This window comes from Stomoxys calcitrans, chromosome 2 (genome assembly GCF_963082655.1).
Source record: "Stomoxys calcitrans chromosome 2, idStoCalc2.1, whole genome shotgun sequence".
Taxonomy (NCBI): domain Eukaryota; kingdom Metazoa; phylum Arthropoda; class Insecta; order Diptera; family Muscidae; genus Stomoxys; species Stomoxys calcitrans.
The window spans coordinates 130,147,576-130,167,249 of NC_081553.1; the positions used below are offsets into that span (position 1 = coordinate 130,147,576).

A 19,674-nucleotide genomic window follows, 5' to 3' on the forward strand; every position below is an offset into this window, starting at 1 on the left:
CCATATAACTATGTATCATTTATTTGAACCCCATATTGCCATGGCCTCAAAAATGGATATCAAATTCGTTTTCTAATCTCTTTTAAACTTCTTATTGCAAAAGTCAGCAAATATGTCCGGTTTATGGTGTGGCCCTAAAAACTATGAATATATAGTTCCACTCTCTTTAAGACTCAAATTGCCTTGGTGAGCAAATACGTCCTATTTGGGGGTTGTTATGGTGGTGGGACGTCCTCTAGTCAGTTGGTCCCTAATGTTGGTATCAAATACGTGGTCTACTTCCTTTAATTTGAAACCCATATTTCCATATTCGGCAAACATGACCGGCTTGGGGGGGTGTTTTGGGGGATGGGCGGCCACTCAGTGAGTTGGCTTTGAAAATATATATCGGATTCGTGTTTCACTTTAAAAACTCTCTTATTTGAGCCACATATTGCAATTGTCAGAAAATATTTACTATTTGGGTGGTGTTGTGGAAAGGGCGTGGCCCTGTAGACACTTTTCCCGAATATTTATTGGGTTGCCCAAAAAGTAATTTCATATAGTCGGCGTTGACAAATTTTTTCACAGCTTGTGACTCTGTAATTGCATTATTTCTTCTGTCAGTTATCAGCTGTTACTTTTAGCTTGCTTTAGAAAAAAAGTGTAAAAAAAGTATATTTGATTAAAGTTCATTCTAAGTTTTATTTTTAAAAATGCATTGACTTTCTTTTAAAAAATCCGCAATTACTTTTCGGGCAACCCAATATATCAAATTCGTGCTTTACTCTCAAATAGCTTTCATTTGAACCCCATATTGCTATGATAGTAAATTTGTCCCCTTTGGGGAATGTTTTTGGTGAGAGGCGGCCCGCCAAACACTTGATTGCATATTTGGATATCAGATTCGTATTCTTCATTCAAATACCTCTTATTTAAGACCCATATTCCCATGGTCAGTAAATAAGTCCTGTTTGGGGGGTGTTTTGGGAAAGGGGTGGATCCCCAGAAACTTGGCCCCACATTTGGATATTAGATTCATATTCTACTTGCAAATACCTTTCATTTGAATCCCATATTGCCATGGTCGATAAATATGTCCGATTTAGGGGTGTTTTGGGGCTTGGGGTAGTCCCCCTAGCACTTGGTGCGACAATTGGATATCAGATACGTTTTCTTATCCTAAATACCTTTCATTTGAGTCCCATATTGTCGTGATTGGTCTAAATATATGTTTGGTACGTTTTAGGGTGGGGCAGCCCCCCTAGGTACCCCATCCGAAATTTGGATAGCAATTTTTATTTTGAGGGTGCTATATGAGGCACACAAAATTTTGCTTAAATCGCACCACCCATCTCCGAGATCTAGCGTTTTTGAAAATAAGGGTAAGGGGGAAGGTCTGCCCCCCTTCAGATATCAAAAAATGTAGTACCCTATTTTTACCACAGGGTCATTATGCACCATCAGTGAAAATTTCAAGAAAATCGGTTCAGCCGTTTCTGAGTCTATAAGGAGCACACAAACATACAAACAAACAAACAAACAAACCTACAAACAAACACAAATTGATTTTTATGTATAAAATATATCAGGTTATGAACCGATTTAGACCATAATTGTTGGCAGTCAAATTAAAACATTTGGTGCAAAATTTCGGCCAAATCCGATCTGAATTGCACTCTCTAGAGGCAAGAAGTAATGATCAAGAACGAACGGACGGACGAACAGGGCTAAATCAACTGAGAATGTCAAGATGATCAAGAATGTATATATTTTGTTGGATCTCAGACCCACATCTTATGGTGGAGGTTATAAGAAGTATAAACACTCAGAGACATTTTGTTAGTAAAAACCGCAAAAAGTTTGCTACAACAACATGAATTTTACTGAAAATAGGACAGCAGTAACTATACCCATAATCTAGTCGTTCGATCTAGCCATGTGCGTCCGTCCGTCTTTCGAAATCACGATACCGGTCGAACTCATATAGCTAGCCGCTTGCAATTTTACTTGTTTATTATTTATGACATTTCCAGTACAACAAAACATAAGTCTTATAATTGACTGTACTAGAATCTCAAGAAGTAGTAGGTCGTTGGGGATTGCAAATTTACCATATCGGTTCAGATTTGAATTTAACTCCCATATGAACCGATCTCCCAATTTAACATATTTAGGCCCTAGAAGCCGCAATTGTAATCCCATTGGGAAATTTTGCATGTAGTGTTCTGTTGCAAATGCAAATTTTGCCCATGAACATTCCCCTAAGAAACAGGGGCAAACTTCTCATATATCAATGCAGTCCGATTCAAGTTTAAGCTCAATGATAATGGGCCTCCTTTTTATAGCCGAGCCCGAACGGCGTGCTGAAAACCACCGCTGAAAAATTTTTCTGATGGTCTTGCCAGGATTCGAATCCAGGCGTTCAGCGTCATAGGCGGATATGACAACCTTTGCACTCCGGTGTTCTGTTAGGACTTCCAATAACCGTGTTAAGTATTGTTGATATCGGTCTATAACCTGATATAACACCCATATAACTTGATCTCTCAATTTGACTCTTGAGCCCCCGCAAGCCACAATTTTTGTCCGATTTGGCTAAAATTTTGCACATGGTGTTCGTTAAGACTTCCAACAACTGTGTCAAGTACGGTCTTTAACGTGATGTAGCTCCCATATAAACCGATCTCTCGATTTCACATCTTGAGCCCCTGGATGCCACAATTTTTGTGCGATTTGGCTTAAATTTTGCACATGGTGTTCGTTAAGACTTCCAACAACTGTGTCAAGTACGGTCCAAATCGGTCTTTAATCGATAAAAGGTCTATATGGCAACTATATCCAAATCTGGACCGATCTGTGCCATATTGTAGAAGTATGTCGAAGGTCCTAACACTGTACCTAATTTGGGCAAAATTGGACAATAAATGGGCCTTTTATGGGCTTAAGACCCTAAATCGGCGGATCGGTCTATATGGCAGCTATATCCAAACTTGGACCGATCTAAACAAAATTGAAGAAGGATGTCGAGTGGCTTAACACAACCCGCTATCCCAAATTTCAGCAAAATCGGATAATAAATGTGGCTTTTATGAGCTTAAAACCCTATATCGGCGGATCGGTCTATATGGGGGCTATATGAAGATATAGTCCGATATAGCCCATCTTCGAACTTAACCTGCTTATGGACAAAAGAAGAATCTGTTGAAAGTTTCAGCTAAATATCTCTATTATTAAAGACTGTAGCGTGATTTCAACAGACAGTCGGACAGACGGACGGACATGGCTAGATCGTCTTAGATTTTTACGTTGATGAAGAATATATATACTTTATAGGGTCGGAAATGGATATTTCGATGTGTTGCAAACGGAATGACAAAATGAATATACTCCCATCCTTCGGTGGTGGGTATAATAACTCCCAAAATTGCTAAAAATTTACATTAATATATGGGAATGGCCTTGCGTACATAAAATCGAAAGATTTCCCCTTGAAGCTTAGGAACTGTAAATTTTAAATCAGCCGACAGTGTTTTCTGATATCAGCAAACTTATTTTTCTGAGTGTAGTGGTGGAGAACGAATCTGATTTCCAAATTTGGACAAAGCTGGGAGCTGCCTTGACTTAAAAACCAAATTTAACGGTAATAAGATGAGCGACCAAGTGTCTGGCCAAGTTTCCAAATGACTTCTAGACCTATAAGGATAGTATAATGTAATATGAAAATATCTGGACCAATTTGGTCCATTTACAATCCCAACTGGCTTACACTAGTTTGAGGCTCTGCAGGGCTCAGTTTATACCGGAGACACCGGAATCTTGGAATAATGATGTTGACCGAAGGTTTATAATTACCGAATTTATGGTGAAGGAATCCCTGAGGAGCTTCAAAACATTTAAGTCACCCGGACCTGGTGGAATATTTCCGGCGTTACTACAGAAAGAGGCAGACTATATGGTGCCCCATCAGGCAACTATTTTCACAGCGTGGAGCCAAGGGCGGTATTTATACCCAAGCCCGGCAAGGCAAATTATGCGATACCAAAGGCCAACAGACCTATAAGCCTTACGTTCTTTCTACTCAAAACCATGGAACGTATTGTGGACACCATGATAAAGAGTTGGCTGCACGAGGTTGTGTTTAAAATAGAAGAATCCTTCGATACCAAAACGTACACACTGGCGGTATGCATTGACATCGAGGGGGCTTTAAACTACGTGCGGAGCGACACACAGATCCAATCCTTAGACCAGTACCGGGTGGACCCGGTCCTTAGAGACTGGATAAACCATATGCTAAGGAACAGGTGGATAAATTGTGTGCCGCATGGCATAAATATAAGGGAGAAAGTGGCACAAGGCACGCTACAGGGGGGCATTTTATCGCCATTCCTATGGGTGACCACCACAACTGACCTATTATAGATGATGACGTCTGCTACCATGTTATAATATTTCTAAGAGGTAAGGATCCGAACCAGCTGTGCAGAAGGGCCGAAAGGGTCTTGTATATGGCATATGACTTGGCTAAACCCAGAGGTTTGAATGTTAACCCAGAGAAAACTGAAATATGCCTGTTCACGAGGAAGACAAAAGTGGGCCAGTTTAACGCACCACGTTTCCTCAATAAGAGGATTTTGATATCTAACAAAGTCAAATACTTAGGCGTGATCTTGGATAGGAAAGTGAATTTGAAAACTTCACATTCGGGAGCGTACTGAGAGGTCTCACAGATGTTGGACACTATGTAGACAAGCCACATGCTCGAAATGGGGCCTGAATCCTAGGATAGTCCACTGGCTCTACAGGAGCGTGATTAGACCAATACTTACTTACGCCTCTGTAGTTTGGTGGACTGCTATGGAGAAAAAGTGCACTATAAGGACCATACAGCAGGTTCAGAGAATATGTTGTCTTGGCAAAGGCGGAGCCATGAGGACCACGCCCACTAGAGCACTGGTCTGAATTAGCCACTGCGGCTATGAGACTTAAGGCGACGGAAGAATTGATTGAGGTTGGGAGCAGCTCATACTATCGCGGTATAGTCGAGGCGCCGATAGGAAACCTGGAGGGAAGGGAAGAGGTTTCCGATCGGATACCTAAGATGAACCTTGAGGTCGAGTTCGAGGCACTGCTGCCAGCGGCATAGTCTTGGACTGACGGTACACTTGAGGACGTCAAGTGTGAACATCTTTACCGACAGCAAAATTGCCATAAGGGTAATAACAACCAGGACGGTAAGGTCACGAACAGTCTTACAGTGTAAGAAGGAGATTAACGCCTTCTCTGAGGATGGTAAATCCGCATCGCTTGGGTGCCGGGCCATAACGGAGTAAGAAGGAATTAAAGGGCAGATGATTTGGCGGTGAAGACCAGAGGACCGCCGACAATAAACTTGGTTAATCCGAAGCCTTTCGGGTCGACGCAGTCCGAGCTAAGAGCGTGGGCAAGGAAAGCACATGCAACACTGTGAAACAGCGAAACGGTCGGTAGGACGGCGAAAATCCTATGGGGGGATCCAGACCGTGAGAAGACAAGGCTATTACTGAAAGGAAGCAAGAAGGAGGTCAGTATAGCTATTGGTATCATAACGGGACTACGAGCTCACTTATGTAAAATCGGTGCAGCAAGCGATAGCATATGTAGGGAATGCGGAGAAGTGGTCTAGACGTTGGAGCATTTCCTTTGTCATTGCCCAGCTTTAGCGTCTAACAGATACCGGCACTTAGGTGGAGACACAATATCAGACATGATCCAACTTAGGGGAGTGGCATGGAACTCACTTAGATTTTCTTTTTCGAGTTTACTTTTTTTTGTATTTAGGGCGCACAACAAGCCCATTACTGGCCTCGGTGTATGGAACGGATTAGTATTTGCACCCTCTTTTCAACCGATCGGTTAACATGTCAGGCTTTGGGGTTGTCTTCGAGGTGGTTTTAGAGTTGAGCGGTCAGCCACCACTAGGCCCTGAAAATAGATATCAGATTTGTTTTCTACTCTCAAAAATTTTCTATTTGAGCCTTTTATTGATATGATCGGCAAATAAGTAATATTTTAGGGTGGGGCGACCCAGCAGACACTTGGTCCCGAAAGCGGATATCAGATTCAGTCCCAATTCCCAAATATCTTTTATTTGAGTCGCTTATTGACATTGTCGGTAAATGTCCAGCTAGGAAGGGTTTTGGGGGGTGGGACCGCCCCCCCATACTCTTGGCTCCAAAATTGGATATCAGCTTTGTTTTTTAATCTCAAATACCTTTCCTTTGAGTCCCAAACACTTAGCTCCAAAATTGGATAGCAGGGTTGTTTTCTACCAAATACCTTTTATTTGAATCCCATATTGTCATGATTGGCTTTTATGTCCACTTTTCGGGTTTTGGAGGTGGGGCGGTTTCCCCAGTTTTGTTTTTAGATAACAATAAGAGTGCAAACCAAATTTCACTTGAATCGCCTCAATCATCTTCGAGATTTGGCGTTTTTGACAATTAGTTTAAGGGGAAGGGTTTTTACCCTATAATGATTATACTCTATGTGGAGTATGTCGGTTGAACCATTCTTGAGTCTGTAAGGAACATACAAGCTAAGAGGATGTATCCATTTCAATTATTGTACATACTAACTTTTACCGTGGTATGGCCTTTCGAGTTAAACGCATTTTCAGTTGATCTTTCCTATTTTTATACCCTCCACCATAGGATGGGGGGTATACTAATTTTGTCATTCTGTTTGTAACTATTCGAAATATTCGTCTGAGACCCCATAAAGTGTATATATTCTTGATCGTCGCGACATTTTATGTCGATCTAGCCATGTCCGTCCGTCTGTCCTTACGTCTGTCTGTCGAAAGCACGCTAACTTCCGAAGGAGTAAAGCTAGCCGCTTGAAATTTTGCACAAATACTTTTTATTAGTGTAGGTCGGTTGGTATTGATATAGCTGCCATATAAACCGATCATGGGTCTTGACTTCTTGAGCCTCTAGAGTGCGCAATTCTTATCCGATCGGAATGAAATTTTGCACGACGTGTTTTGTTATGATATCCAACAACTGTGCCAAGTATGGCTCAAATCGGTTCATAAAGTGATACAGCTGTCATATAAACAGATCTGGGGACTTGACTTCTTGAGCTTCTAGAGGGCGCAATTCCTATCTGATTTGGCTGAAATTTTGCATGACATATTTTATTCTTACTTTCAACAACTGTGTCAAATAAGGTTCAAATCGGTTCATAACCTGATATAGCTGCCATATAAACTTGATCTCTTGAGAGGTATACGATTTGCCTGAAATTTTGTACGACGGATCCTCTCATGATCATCAACATACGTGTTTATTATGGTCTGAATCGGTCTGTAGCCCGATACAGCTCCCATATAAATCGATTTCTCTATTTTACTTCTTGAGCCCCCAAAGGACGCAATTCTTTTTCGAATTGGCTGACATTTTACACAGGTCTCCAACATATAATATATATAATTGTGGTCCAAACCGGACCATATCTTGATATCGCTCTAATAGCAGAGCAGATCTTTTCTTATTTCCTTTTTTGCCTAAGAAGTGATGCCGGGAAAAGAACTCGACAAATGCGATCCATGGTGGAGGATATATAAGATTCGGCCCGGCCAAACTTATCACGCTTTTACTTGTTATCAATATTATGCGTATTTCGAAAAAGATGCATGGTATCTTGGATATTTTTCCCTATTTGAGAGTTATTTACATATCGATATAACCTAGGGTACACGCACAATGTGCTAGTTAATTTGAAATTTATTTTCCTAAATTAAAGACAAATAAATTTTACAATAAATATATCCACATATATTTGCCTGTGCCTGTTGTCAGCACTAATTTTGGAGAGAACCGACCAATTGATGGTGGCTGTCAGTTTCTTGTCTTTTTGGGATTATCCGGTTATCCATTCGGAGGCATGTCTGACGGCTTTTGAAATATTCTTGTTTGTTCTCTTTTTAATCGAGTGCTGACGTGAGGTGTGAAAATGCGTGCCAGTACTGATAGCATTTAAATGTTGTAGGTTTTTATAATAATACGCCACCAACATCTCTCACCTTCGTTGTTGGCCAATTGTTTACTTTTGTGGGAATGAACAATCCGCATATAGCACGAAATTAGCACATCATAAGTAAATCGTATTATATGTTATACTATAAAACAAGTGCAGGCAAAAGGCTTTGTAGGAAATCGCAAAGACCTGAAAATCGTAATAAAAAATGTTTATAAACAGTTGGATTAGTTTTCACAAAGTCGCAGCGACAATGTTTTTGATGTTAATTTTACGTAGTTATAAGTTAAAAACAATTAATTTGGATGATGCAAATTGCAAAATTTGCAATGAACATTCCATTAAGCAACAGGGGCAAACTTCTCATATAAGTGCTGTCCGATTCAAGTTCAAGCTCAATGGCAAGGGACCTCCTTTTTATAGCCGAGACCGAAGAGACACCTCTTTGGAGAGAAGAAGAAAGAACCTCATAAAAGTCACCAGAATTAGGAGGGGATAACCACCGCTGAAAATGTTTTCTGATGTTTTCGTCAGGTTCGAATCCAGGCGTTCGAATCAATAAGTGCAGACGATATCAATAAGTGCTGTCCGATTCAAGTTTAATACAAGGGGCCTCCTTTTTATAGCCGAGTCCGAAGCGACACCTCTTTGGAGAGAAGTTTTTTTGCATGACCTCACAAAAGTTACCAGTGTTAAAAAATGTTTTCTGATGTTCTCGCCAGGATTCGAACCTAGGCGTTCAGCATCATAGGCAGACAAGTTAACCTTAACGCTACGGTGGCCTCCACAAAGACACAAATTTTAAGATTCTCTCCGACAATGATGATGGCTTTGTGACTTCCGGACCAAATATGGTCCAGATCAGACCATATTTGGATATATTTGCCATATAGACCGATCTCCCAATATATTTTCTTGGACACATAATGGGCGCATTTGTTATCCGATTTAGAAAAGGGATTTGTGTAAGGGTCCTTAACACACTTTCTAAATATGGTCCAGATCTGAGATTAAAAGTAGAAAGAATCAGCCCAAATTGTACTTAATACCCGATATCAACGAAATTTGAAACAGAGTTGTTTTTGACACCTCAAACCCCTTGCTTGATATAGTCTAGATTGGAACGTAATATTTTTTGAATAAAATACTTTGGTTATAAATATTAATTTTTATACCCACCACAGTAGGATAGGGGGTATATTCATTAAGTCATTCCGTTTGCAACACATCGAAATATCAATTTCCGACCCTACAAAGGATTGGATCGTCGTAAAATTCTAAGACGATTTAAGGACGTCCGTGTGTCTGTCCGTCTATCCGTCCAAATGCAAATTTTGCCCATGAACATTCCACTAAGGAACAGGGGAAAACTTCTCACATATCAAAGAGTGCAGTCCGATTCAAGTTAAGCTCAATGATAAGGGGCCTCCTTTTTATAGCCGAGTCCGAACGGCGTGCCGCAGTGCGACACCTCTTCGGAGAGAAGTTTTACATGCCAAATTTCAGGTCAATATCTTAATTTTTGAAGCCTGTAGAGTGATTACAATATATCAAATCCGTAACATTCTCTCAAAGTCGTTTAATTTAAAACCTATATTTTCCAATCGACCCATAATTCCGTCCGGAGGAGTTCCTTTGGGTGTCCTTAAATGTGGATATGACCTTCGTACTTCTAAACGCCTTTTATTTGCGGCTCCACTTTTATTTGGTAACCACTGCACTTCCCAAGACTTTAAATTTGAGTCCAATATATTAACAACTGAAAATTACAAAATTTGTCACTTATATCTTTTTGCGGTACGGGGACGATATAACCCTCACCACATCCTCCATTTTATATGACTTTTTATAAATAAAGTTTAAATTTATTTTCTTAATTATAACAAGTAAAAGCGGCCGGGCCGAATCTTGGTAATCCATCACCATGGATCCTGCTAAAAATTTATACAAACTAAATTGAGTTGAAGGGCAGCAAAAATTAAAGCTTCTAGGAACCGAACAAGGATAATCGAGAGACCGGTTTATATGGGAGCTTTGCACAGTTGTTGGATACCATAAAAGAACACTGCATGCAAAAATTTCAGCCATATCGGATGTATGTCATGTTATAGACCAATTTGACCGTACTGGACACAGTTGTTAGAAATCAACACACTATGTGCAAACTTTTAGCCAAATCGGACGAAAATTGTGGCTTCCAGAGGCCCAAGAAGTCCAATAGGGAGATCGCTTCATATGGGAGCTATATCCAGATCTGAGCCGATATTGTACATAGTTATTATTATTATTATTATTATTATTTAAACATTTTTTGCTAAGTGAATCAATCCCCAATCGATGGGATCAACGAATAAGCGGAATTTGTAGTTAGTCATGCATGAAATATGGTGTTATATGGAATATTTGTAGGTGAGAGTATGCCATATACTCATAGAATAAATACCAATGTATATGTTTATGTATATTAAATTTTTATAAATACGGTATATATATAGGCAATACGTTGAACTCTGAGTTTTCGGGTCAATAGAATGCTTTGGTTAAAATAGATTTATTTTTTGGTATTTATTAGGTCAGCGTGTGAGTAAAAACTAGTATCATATAACAAATCCAAATTTGCCCATGAACATTCCATTAAGGAACAGGGGCAAACTTCTCACTTATCACTGAGTGCTGTCCGATTCAAGTTTAAGCTCAATGATAAGGGGCCTCCTTTTTATAGCCGAGTCCGAACGGCGTGCCGCAGAGCGACACCTCTTTGGGGAGATGTGCCTCACAAATATCGCCAGCGTTAAGAGGGGATAAACACTGCTGAAAATTTTTTTCTGATGTTCTCGCCAGGATTCGAACCCAGACGTTCAGCGCCAAAGGCGGACATGCTAACCTCTGCGCTGGTATCATATAACATGTAATGCAAAATTTTTAAATTAAATTTTTTTGTTCAACGTGTACTCTTTACTGGACAAGTAGATATTAGAGAATTAGAGACCCCAGAAGGATCAAATGTTATCCAACTTACCACAATGATTTTTATTATGGATTCCAATATAAAAGCTAAGTATGGTCCAACTTGGTACATAAGCTGGTGTAGCTTCAATATAAAATCAATCTCCCGATGTTACTTCTTGAGAAACTAGAGGTGCAATGATTATTTGTTGTTTCAGCCTAAATTTGTTACGATCCTAAACTATTGCCTTGACTTGAGACCAAGGTGCTTGTTGATAGACATTACATTACATCAGTTAATTTCTTCGCGATGAGCCTCTGGGACGTTTTTTACATCGGTCACCTTGTGGTTTACAAACTCACGTTTGTCTAGCTATATCATTTGGGGATTTTCGCAGCCTGTGTCCAACCCATCTCCATTTTTAAACCCTCCACCATAGGATGGGGGGTATACTAATTTCGTCATTCTGTTTGTAACTACTCAAAATATTCGTCTGAGAACCCATAAAGTATATATATTTTTGATCGTCGCGTCATTTTATGTCGATCTTGCCATGTCCGTCCGTCTGTCTGTCGAAAGCACGCTAACTTCCGAAGGAGTAAAGCTAGTCGCTTGAAATTTTGCAGAAATACTTGTTATTGGTATAGGTCGGTTGGAATTGTAAATGGCCCATATCGGTTCACGTTTTGATATAGCTGCCATATAAACCGATCTTGGGTCTTGACTTCTTGAGCCTCTAGGGTGCGCAATTCTTATCCCATTGGAATGCATGACGTATTTTATTATGACTTTCAACAACTGTGTCAAATAAGGTTCAAATCGGTCTATAACCTGATATAGCTGTCATATAAACCAATCTTGGGTCTTGACTTCTTGAGCCTATAGAGAGGGCAATTCTCATCCGATTTGGCACAAATTTTGTGCAACGGCCCCTCCCATGACCTTCAACATACGTGTTTATTATGGTCTGAATCGATCTATAGCTTGATACAGCTCCCATATAAACCTATCTCCCGATTTTGCTTCTTGAGCCCCGAATCGTACTATAACTTGATATAGCTCCTCCTACGTCCTTATTCATTATTCTTTGTCTGCTTAAAAACAGATACTGCGCAAGGAACTCGACAGATGCGACCATGGTGGAGGGTATATAAGATTCAGCCCAGCCGAACTTAGCACGCTCTTACTTGTTTTTTTTTTTTTTTTATTTTCTCCCACTGTGTGACGGCTAAAAATACTATACATATTTTCTAGGATCTTAGATCAATATTTCGAGGTGTTACAACTGAATGCAGAAGTAAGTTTACCCCCCAAATGAAGAGGGTATAAAAAGTTTTCAAGGTGTAATCTCTTTACTCTGTATTTATTTGTGCAACGCAACGTGAACACTGAAAAAAAATTTTGGCAAAAAATTAAGATTTTTCTTTATTTGTAGTATAAAAGCAACGAAAGTGAGCGAAATATCCAAAACTAAAATAAAGATTCTGTCTTTAAATTTAATTTATTTACGGAGATAATCATCCGTTTCAAATTTTGATCACTGCTTGACTCTTATTTTACGTTATACAAGACTGTCCAATTAATATTTTTTGAAAAATTCTTTTTCTTTTATATTAGCATCTTAACTTAAAAAAATTTAACATTTAAAGACGTTCCTATTTGTTAGGCTATTTTGCGTTTTTCCTAACTTTCAACGATATTTTGACATTCATTTTAGATTTTTGTCTTTAATAACAAAACTCAACGTTAAGGATTTGTTAACCTACCATTTTAAATAAAAATTTCTTAATGTGAAGAAAAATGATTTTATCATAGGGATTGTTTTCATAAAAAGATTGATCATCTTTAAATAAAGTTAGCTGATATTTGGTTCGTTACTTTAAAATTAGGACAAAAATATTTTCAGTGTACCTACACTTTCAAGTTTCATAGGTTGAACATCTTCAAAATCTACTTTGCATTAATCGACACTAGCCCACTTTTAGCACTGTTTAAGTTAGATGGGATCCAATGGGAGCGAACATTGCTCAAACTATTATTAGTCACAATGGCTGGCACAATCTTACGATATTGAACTAGTCGTTCTTGCTTTATTAATTTACGTTGATGGCTTCCGGTAAAATGATAGAAGGTGGACGATCTTCACGAATACATTTTGGAGTGAATGACTTTCGGCATTTCTGGTACCATCGATTTATTTCCAACGAATTGCTAATGCAAATAAATTCTTGAACATTCCACTAGGTTAGGTTGAAAAGAGGGTGCAGATATTAATCCGCCCCATGCCACTATGGACATACACCTAAGTCAGTAATCGGCTTGTTGTGCGCTCTAAAAACTATAAAGTAACCTCTAAAAAAAAAAATTAATTAGGAATTCCTCTTCTGTCTGGTATTATCTCCACCTAAGTGCCGGTATCTGTTAGCACTTAGGTGGAGACACAATACCAGACATGAACCAACTTAGGGGAGTGATATTCCACTAAGGACCTGGGGCAAACTTCTCACATATCACTGATTGCTGTCCGATACAAATTTCAAGCTCAATGATAAAGGGTCTCCTCCTGCGAAACCTCTTGGAAGAATTTTTAACAAGACATAGTACCTCACATATGTCGCTAGTTTTAGGAGGTTATGCCCCCCGCTGAATTTTTTTTCTCATGTTCTCGCCAGGATTCCAACCCAGGCGTTCAGCGTTATAGGCTAGGTTAAAGGCTACGGTGGCCTCCGGAATAGTATAGGATTTTCCCGGAGCAAAATCGACGATGGTGGCGACTGACGGCGAAATTCTCCAACTACATCATTTGGATATATGAACATAATGTTATATACCTTCATAGCAGTGAATGTTGTGACCTTCATAATTGACATATTTTGCTAGTTGATCTCATTTCCTTTTCGCAACCTCATAAACAATGGATAAATGGTTTTATTTTCCCATTTGAAAATATTGTATGTTGATTGTTTTGATAGTTCACTCTGCTGTCCTCGGACATGGTATAAACTTGTAGGTGCTGTCTATCGATTGTCTATTAGTTCCCTTCATTACTTCTGCTGTGGCGGTTTTTTTGTTATTTTCTTTGTCTATATATTTACTTTTGTTAATGAAACCTAAGAACAAATGGGTCTTTCTTTTTTTCTTCGCCCTCTACAATGTATTTGTTGTTGTTTGTTGAAAGTCAAATGATATCATAGCCAATTTTATTAAAGACAAATCAAAACGAAACGAGCCGAAGAAATTTCAATAAAATGTCGAACGTTTCAGCACTGAATGTTTGTTTTCAACATATTTTGCGATTTTATTGAACTGAGTTGGGCAGTGTCACCACTTGGGGAAGCTATTGGTATGTTTCGTTTAGGATGACTATGCCATTATGATAAGGGAGAAGATTAATATCCCTTTTCCATTCTGCAAAGATACACCATATGTCAATGACATCTCTATCATTGGGCTGCAAAACGGTTTGTATGACAAGTCAATTGAAAATCGAAAATTATAAAGAGCACTTAAGATATCAAGTGATCAGAAAGAAGAACTTTGGAATTTTCAATGCCTACCTCTGAAAAAACTTTAACTTGTTCGCATCGTTCCTTTTCATTCACCAGCTCGTTTACTCGTTCGGTTGAATTAGATTTTCTTTTGTAGGGGTAACTATTCTGGGGTTACCACAGGAACAGAAGAAGGAAGATGCCTTCTAGATCGTACCGTTGAACCATCCAGATCGCTTTAAAAAGCCCAATAAGTTGCGAATGTTCCGCTAAATCTGACAGGTTCTCCAAGAAATAAGAACCTAAAGTGGAACTCCTTCTGACTGCTAGTGCGGGACACACACACACAGAAGGTGTTTTATGGTCTCTTCTTATTCGATATCCTCACAGCTTCTGCAAAAGTCGTTGCTGGCAACCTTAACTCTGTCAGCATGTTTTCCGATTAGACAGTGACCTGTCATGACGGACACAATGACTGAGACGTCTGTTCTAGCCAATAACAGCAATGTCTAGCAAGTCTAGATTAGGCCACATAGTTTTGAAATGCTCATAGCCCCATCTTTGTGACCATCTATCATTCGTTGTCCTTCGGGCCTGGTCCTGAAAACTTAGCTTACGTGTCACTAGAGGCATACCCACAGATTCCATTACCCCTGGAATGTGTAAGGTAGTTCCTAGTCTCGCAAGCTCGCCCACTCTGCAATTCCCTGGAATATCTCTGTGGCCCGGCTTCTAGAACCGTTGAATTTTGACCTGTTCCGCCATCTCGTTGAGAGATCTGCGACAGTCGAGAGCGGTTTTTGTGTTCAAAAATATGTTTAATGGCTGTCTGAGAAGATATTTATACCAATTGTCGTTAAGACATTATATCTTAGTCATTCCACCATTTCCTTAATTGCAAGGATCTCTGCTTGATACACTTTGTAGTGGTCGGGTAACCCTTTCCATATGATCAGTTCTAGACCTTTAGAGTATACCCCAAAGCCCACCTGGTCGTTTAGTTTGGAACCATCCGTATAGATGTCTGCTGCCGCGACATGCGATCTTCAGGGATCTTTGTCTCAAGATAAGTTTCTATCAACCTCTCAAGAGTCTTCCGCTTAAAGGATGACAGATTAATAGGGCGAAAATCTTTCGCCTTAGTGTGGTATGATTTTGCTGCTTTCGGAATGAAATTTACCTTCGTTTTCCTCCATCCCACAGGTATATATGACATGCTGATAAAAACAGAGTATATCATCCTAAGCCAAGTAACCAGTCTATCAGACACAGCTTGTAATTCAACCTGTGATACATCATCAGGGCCTGGCGACTTAAAGGAGTCGAAACTTCTTATCGCCCAAGAGATTTTCGGCTAAGACACAATTTCTCTACTAACCTCCGACGAATGCATACCAGTGAGGACCTCTTTTGGCGCCACGTTGTCTGTTGGAGTATTTCGCGGGAAATGTGTATCAACGAGTAGTTCCTTTTTTTTTTTTGCTCACTAGACATTGTCCATACATTCTCTGACTTCTGAATATACCCCACCGTAATAGGTCTTGCAAATTGCAAATTTTGCCCATGAACATTCCACTAAGGAACAGGGGCAAACTTCTCACATATCAATGAGTGCAGTCCGATTCAAGTTTAAGCTCAATGATATGGGGCCTCCTTTTTATAGCCGAGTCCGAACGGCGAGCCGCAGTGCGACACCTCTTTGAAGAGAAGTTTTACATGGCATAGTACCTCACAAATGTCGCCAACATTACGAGGGGAAAAGCACCGCTAAAAATTTTTTACGATGGTTTCGCCAGGATTCGAACCCAGGCGTTCAGCGTCATAGTCGGACATGCTAACCTCTGCGCTACGGTGGCCTCCATAATAGGTCTTGAGGACAGAATATCCCATAGTCTAGAGGCCTCAGATGTATCCTCCACGGAGCTGCAGAATTCTACCCAGGATTTGTTCTGAGCTTGTTTCAGCTCGCCTTTATATTTTCTTAGCTCAGCCTTATAGCTGTCCCAATCGCGTAGTTTTCTGCAGTCCTTCCTTAGACTAACCTGCTCTGGGGTTCACCATGGCGGTCGCTGTTTGCCCCTTGGCTTGGCACTAGGGAATGCTCCGTAGTTTCCACTTCTAAGCCTACTCCTGGGCTCTAGATCTGCCGCTCCACTGGAAATAGACACAATGGATACCTCTATCGCAGCTATCCTGGAGTGACTTTCATTTTTCCTCCAAAAATAATGACATACAACGAGTTACAGAAAATTCGTGCGTCCGCTCCACTCAATGGTTCAAACAAGCGGCCTACTAATATGGAAATATCCATCTGTATATTCTTGATCAACATAACGTTCTAAGCCCTTCTAGTCATATCCGTCTGTCTGTAAAAAGTTCGCAAATTTTACAGAGCATACATATACATATATTTAATTTTCTTTGATACTAACCGATTAAGAATTAATAATGTATTGCATTTGAATATTGAAACAAATTCCTAATTTTTTGGTTTTTTTTTCTCTCTTTCAGACTTCGTAATATGTCTGATGATAATGGTGGCGGGTATCTCAATTGTTTGGAGCATATCGATCCACAAATTATCGGGTGATTTTTACAATGGTTTCATTGGTGCCAAATTAGCATTTCGTGAAAGGGATTTTACACAAATGGACAATAGGGAAAAGGATTTGCTCTATCACGATTTGGGAAGAATCATCAATGAGTCATACACCGAAGCTGCCTTAGACGATATTAAACCGGATGCCTTGATAATGCCCCTAAGCAATGATGCAGATAAATGTGAGAGATCTATCCATGAATGCTCGTAGTCTTGTAAATATATTTTACCACTTTTTCAGTTGCCACCAAGAAACCAAAAATTCGCAAAATTGCCCATGTATTTCAAACGCGAAACTCAAATGTACCTGACGCACCCTCAATCACAACCGACGATGAGAGCGCGGTGGATGGTGATGAAAAATCGACTGCACCTACCAAAGTGCCAAAAGTTAAATTTAATATAGAAAAGGACCGCAAATATCTATCGCACAGTAAGAGGAGTGTAATAAAAAAGAGACTGGTTTCTTATTGTTCTTCTTTTTTATTCTTTCATATGCAGTGACGATTGATATTCATCAGACCCGTTGGAATCAAAATCTCGCCGTACAATATATATATGGGTTTCCATTTCTATCGGAAATTGTAGCTATTGTATGGACTGCCATGTGTTTCATATTCCAGTCGGGTGTCAAAAAACAATGGTGAGTATAGTTTGGTGACTGAATTTTTATAAAATTAAGTTTGTTTATTTTTTTGGTATTATAAATTCAAAAATGGACCAAGTGTTTCTCTGTGCGGGGTTCTTTTAACAGAGGCGGGAATAGATGGATTAAGAACATATTGGGTCTTGGACCAATATTTCGAAAAGCTAGAAACAGAATAATAGATGTGAAATGTTTTTTTTTTTTTATATTCACAGATGGTTAGATCTTCACAGATACCTTACAGTAATGGAGTATATATAACGTCAAAAATAAAAGGGAGTGCCTTCAAAAAATACACCTTCAGCAGGCTTGTAAATGTAAAATTAGGTTAGGTTATATGTTATAGAAGACATACATATATCGCTTTATGACCTCTTTCGGTAAATACTCTTAAAAAGTATAATGTAAAATGTTGTTCCACCTTTTGTAAATGAAGTCGCAGCGACACAGACCGGGTTCAGCTATTTTAATATATCAACAAATCAATTGCATACTTTTAGGCATTCCGATGAAGTTTCTCAAAAACGAATTTTAACGGATTTCCATATTTGAAAAGCTTAAACTATTTTTAAACTATAAACAAATCCGCGAAAACGCTCCAATTGCTTCTTGTTTGAACTTTTGAGTGGTGCGGGCGTATTTGATGATCAGCGTCTTTTTCCAGTGGATCGGCAGATTTAGAGCCCCGGAGTAGGCTTAGAATGGACTCCAAATATCCAACAGCTGCAGTTGTGGTATCAAGCCGTAGAAAGTTGTCTACAAATTAGACATTGACCGGTGGAGCGGTTACGCTAGGCTCCACTAGCAGGCAGATGACTGGTCATCAGGGGCTTTTGACGAAGATACCGGATTTGAGTCTTAAGTATTTCTATTTTCGCGGGCCTATAATTTGCCATCGGCCTTCTCTGGCAAACCAATACGCTGTTAAAAGGTTGGAATAATAAAAGGCTCATCGCTCTTATGTTTATTAAGAGGCTTGGCGCGAATGATCCTAAGACTCCCACCGATAGAGAGAGCGACTCCCTTAATTGGGCTCGGAGATTAGCATAACGGCCTACACCAAAAGCTACACGCCCAGATTCGGAAACGGCACGGCAGTCTGCCAAAAGACTGCGATCGCTTGGGGGGCGTCCCATGCCCAAAAGAACTAATGGTTCAATGACCTATGCTAATGTCGTAAGGTACGGCTTGGTGATGGTAGTTGTCGACAAGGGAGTAGAACAGTGTTGCATAGGAACAATTGGAGTGGAGTGGAATAGCAATGGACTGTCATCTTTATACTCCGATGTCCTTGCGGAATTACCTGGGCCCCTTCAGTCTGCGATGATGCGGATTCATATCGGGGTCGAAACAAACTAATTGCTATCGTCGATCAACGCTCAATTGAGATGTATCGCTGTGTCCTAAAGAAGATTGGTGAGATCTGGCCAGGCGCAGCACTGGGTTTAGTCAAGTAGGAATATATTCCTTCTCGGCCAATGGCACGTGCTTGGATACCAAGGATGCCCTCATATCCTAAGTCCATACATGGGAGACTAAGGGACTATAATCCCAATCTTTCAACCATCGACTGGAAGATTTCAACCACCGACTGGAGGATTGGATTAGATGAGGCTGATGGCGACCGGAGACATGTAATATTCGTACTAAACTCCGGCTGTCTTAATGTCCTCAACAAGGTTGATGGACTTGTGTCCTACAGAGCCATATCAGTTCAGATTTAGATATAGCTCCCATATAAAGCGATCTCCCGAATTGACTTCTTAAGCCTTTGGAAGCCTCAATTTTTGTCCGATTTGGCTGAAAATTTGCAGGTAGTGGTTGGTTATGACTTCCAACAATTGTACTAAGTAAACCGGTATCTCGATCATCGTTGTTCGGTTCCTAGAAGCTTTAGTTTTTGCTGGTTTGACAGAGTTTGGTATGCCGAATGAAATTATGCCCTTCAATTAAATTTGTTTTGTATAGGTTTTTAGCAGAATCCATGGTGGTG

General features: G+C 39.8%; 1 protein-coding gene across 13 annotated transcripts in view; it reads left to right on the forward strand.

Moving 5' to 3' along the window:
* LOC106085913 (uncharacterized) overlaps positions 1-19,674 on the forward strand; it is an 81,006-nt gene that overhangs the window by 60,112 nt on the left and 1,220 nt on the right. For all 13 annotated transcript variants that reach the window (XM_013250394.2, XM_013250399.2, XM_013250396.2 and 10 more), the window contains 3 exons: positions 16,948-17,217; positions 17,277-17,468; positions 17,537-17,678. In XM_013250394.2, coding sequence (XP_013105848.1) covers positions 16,948-17,217; positions 17,277-17,468; positions 17,537-17,678 — 604 coding nt within the window. The remainder of the gene's footprint in view (positions 1-16,947; positions 17,218-17,276; positions 17,469-17,536; positions 17,679-19,674) is intronic.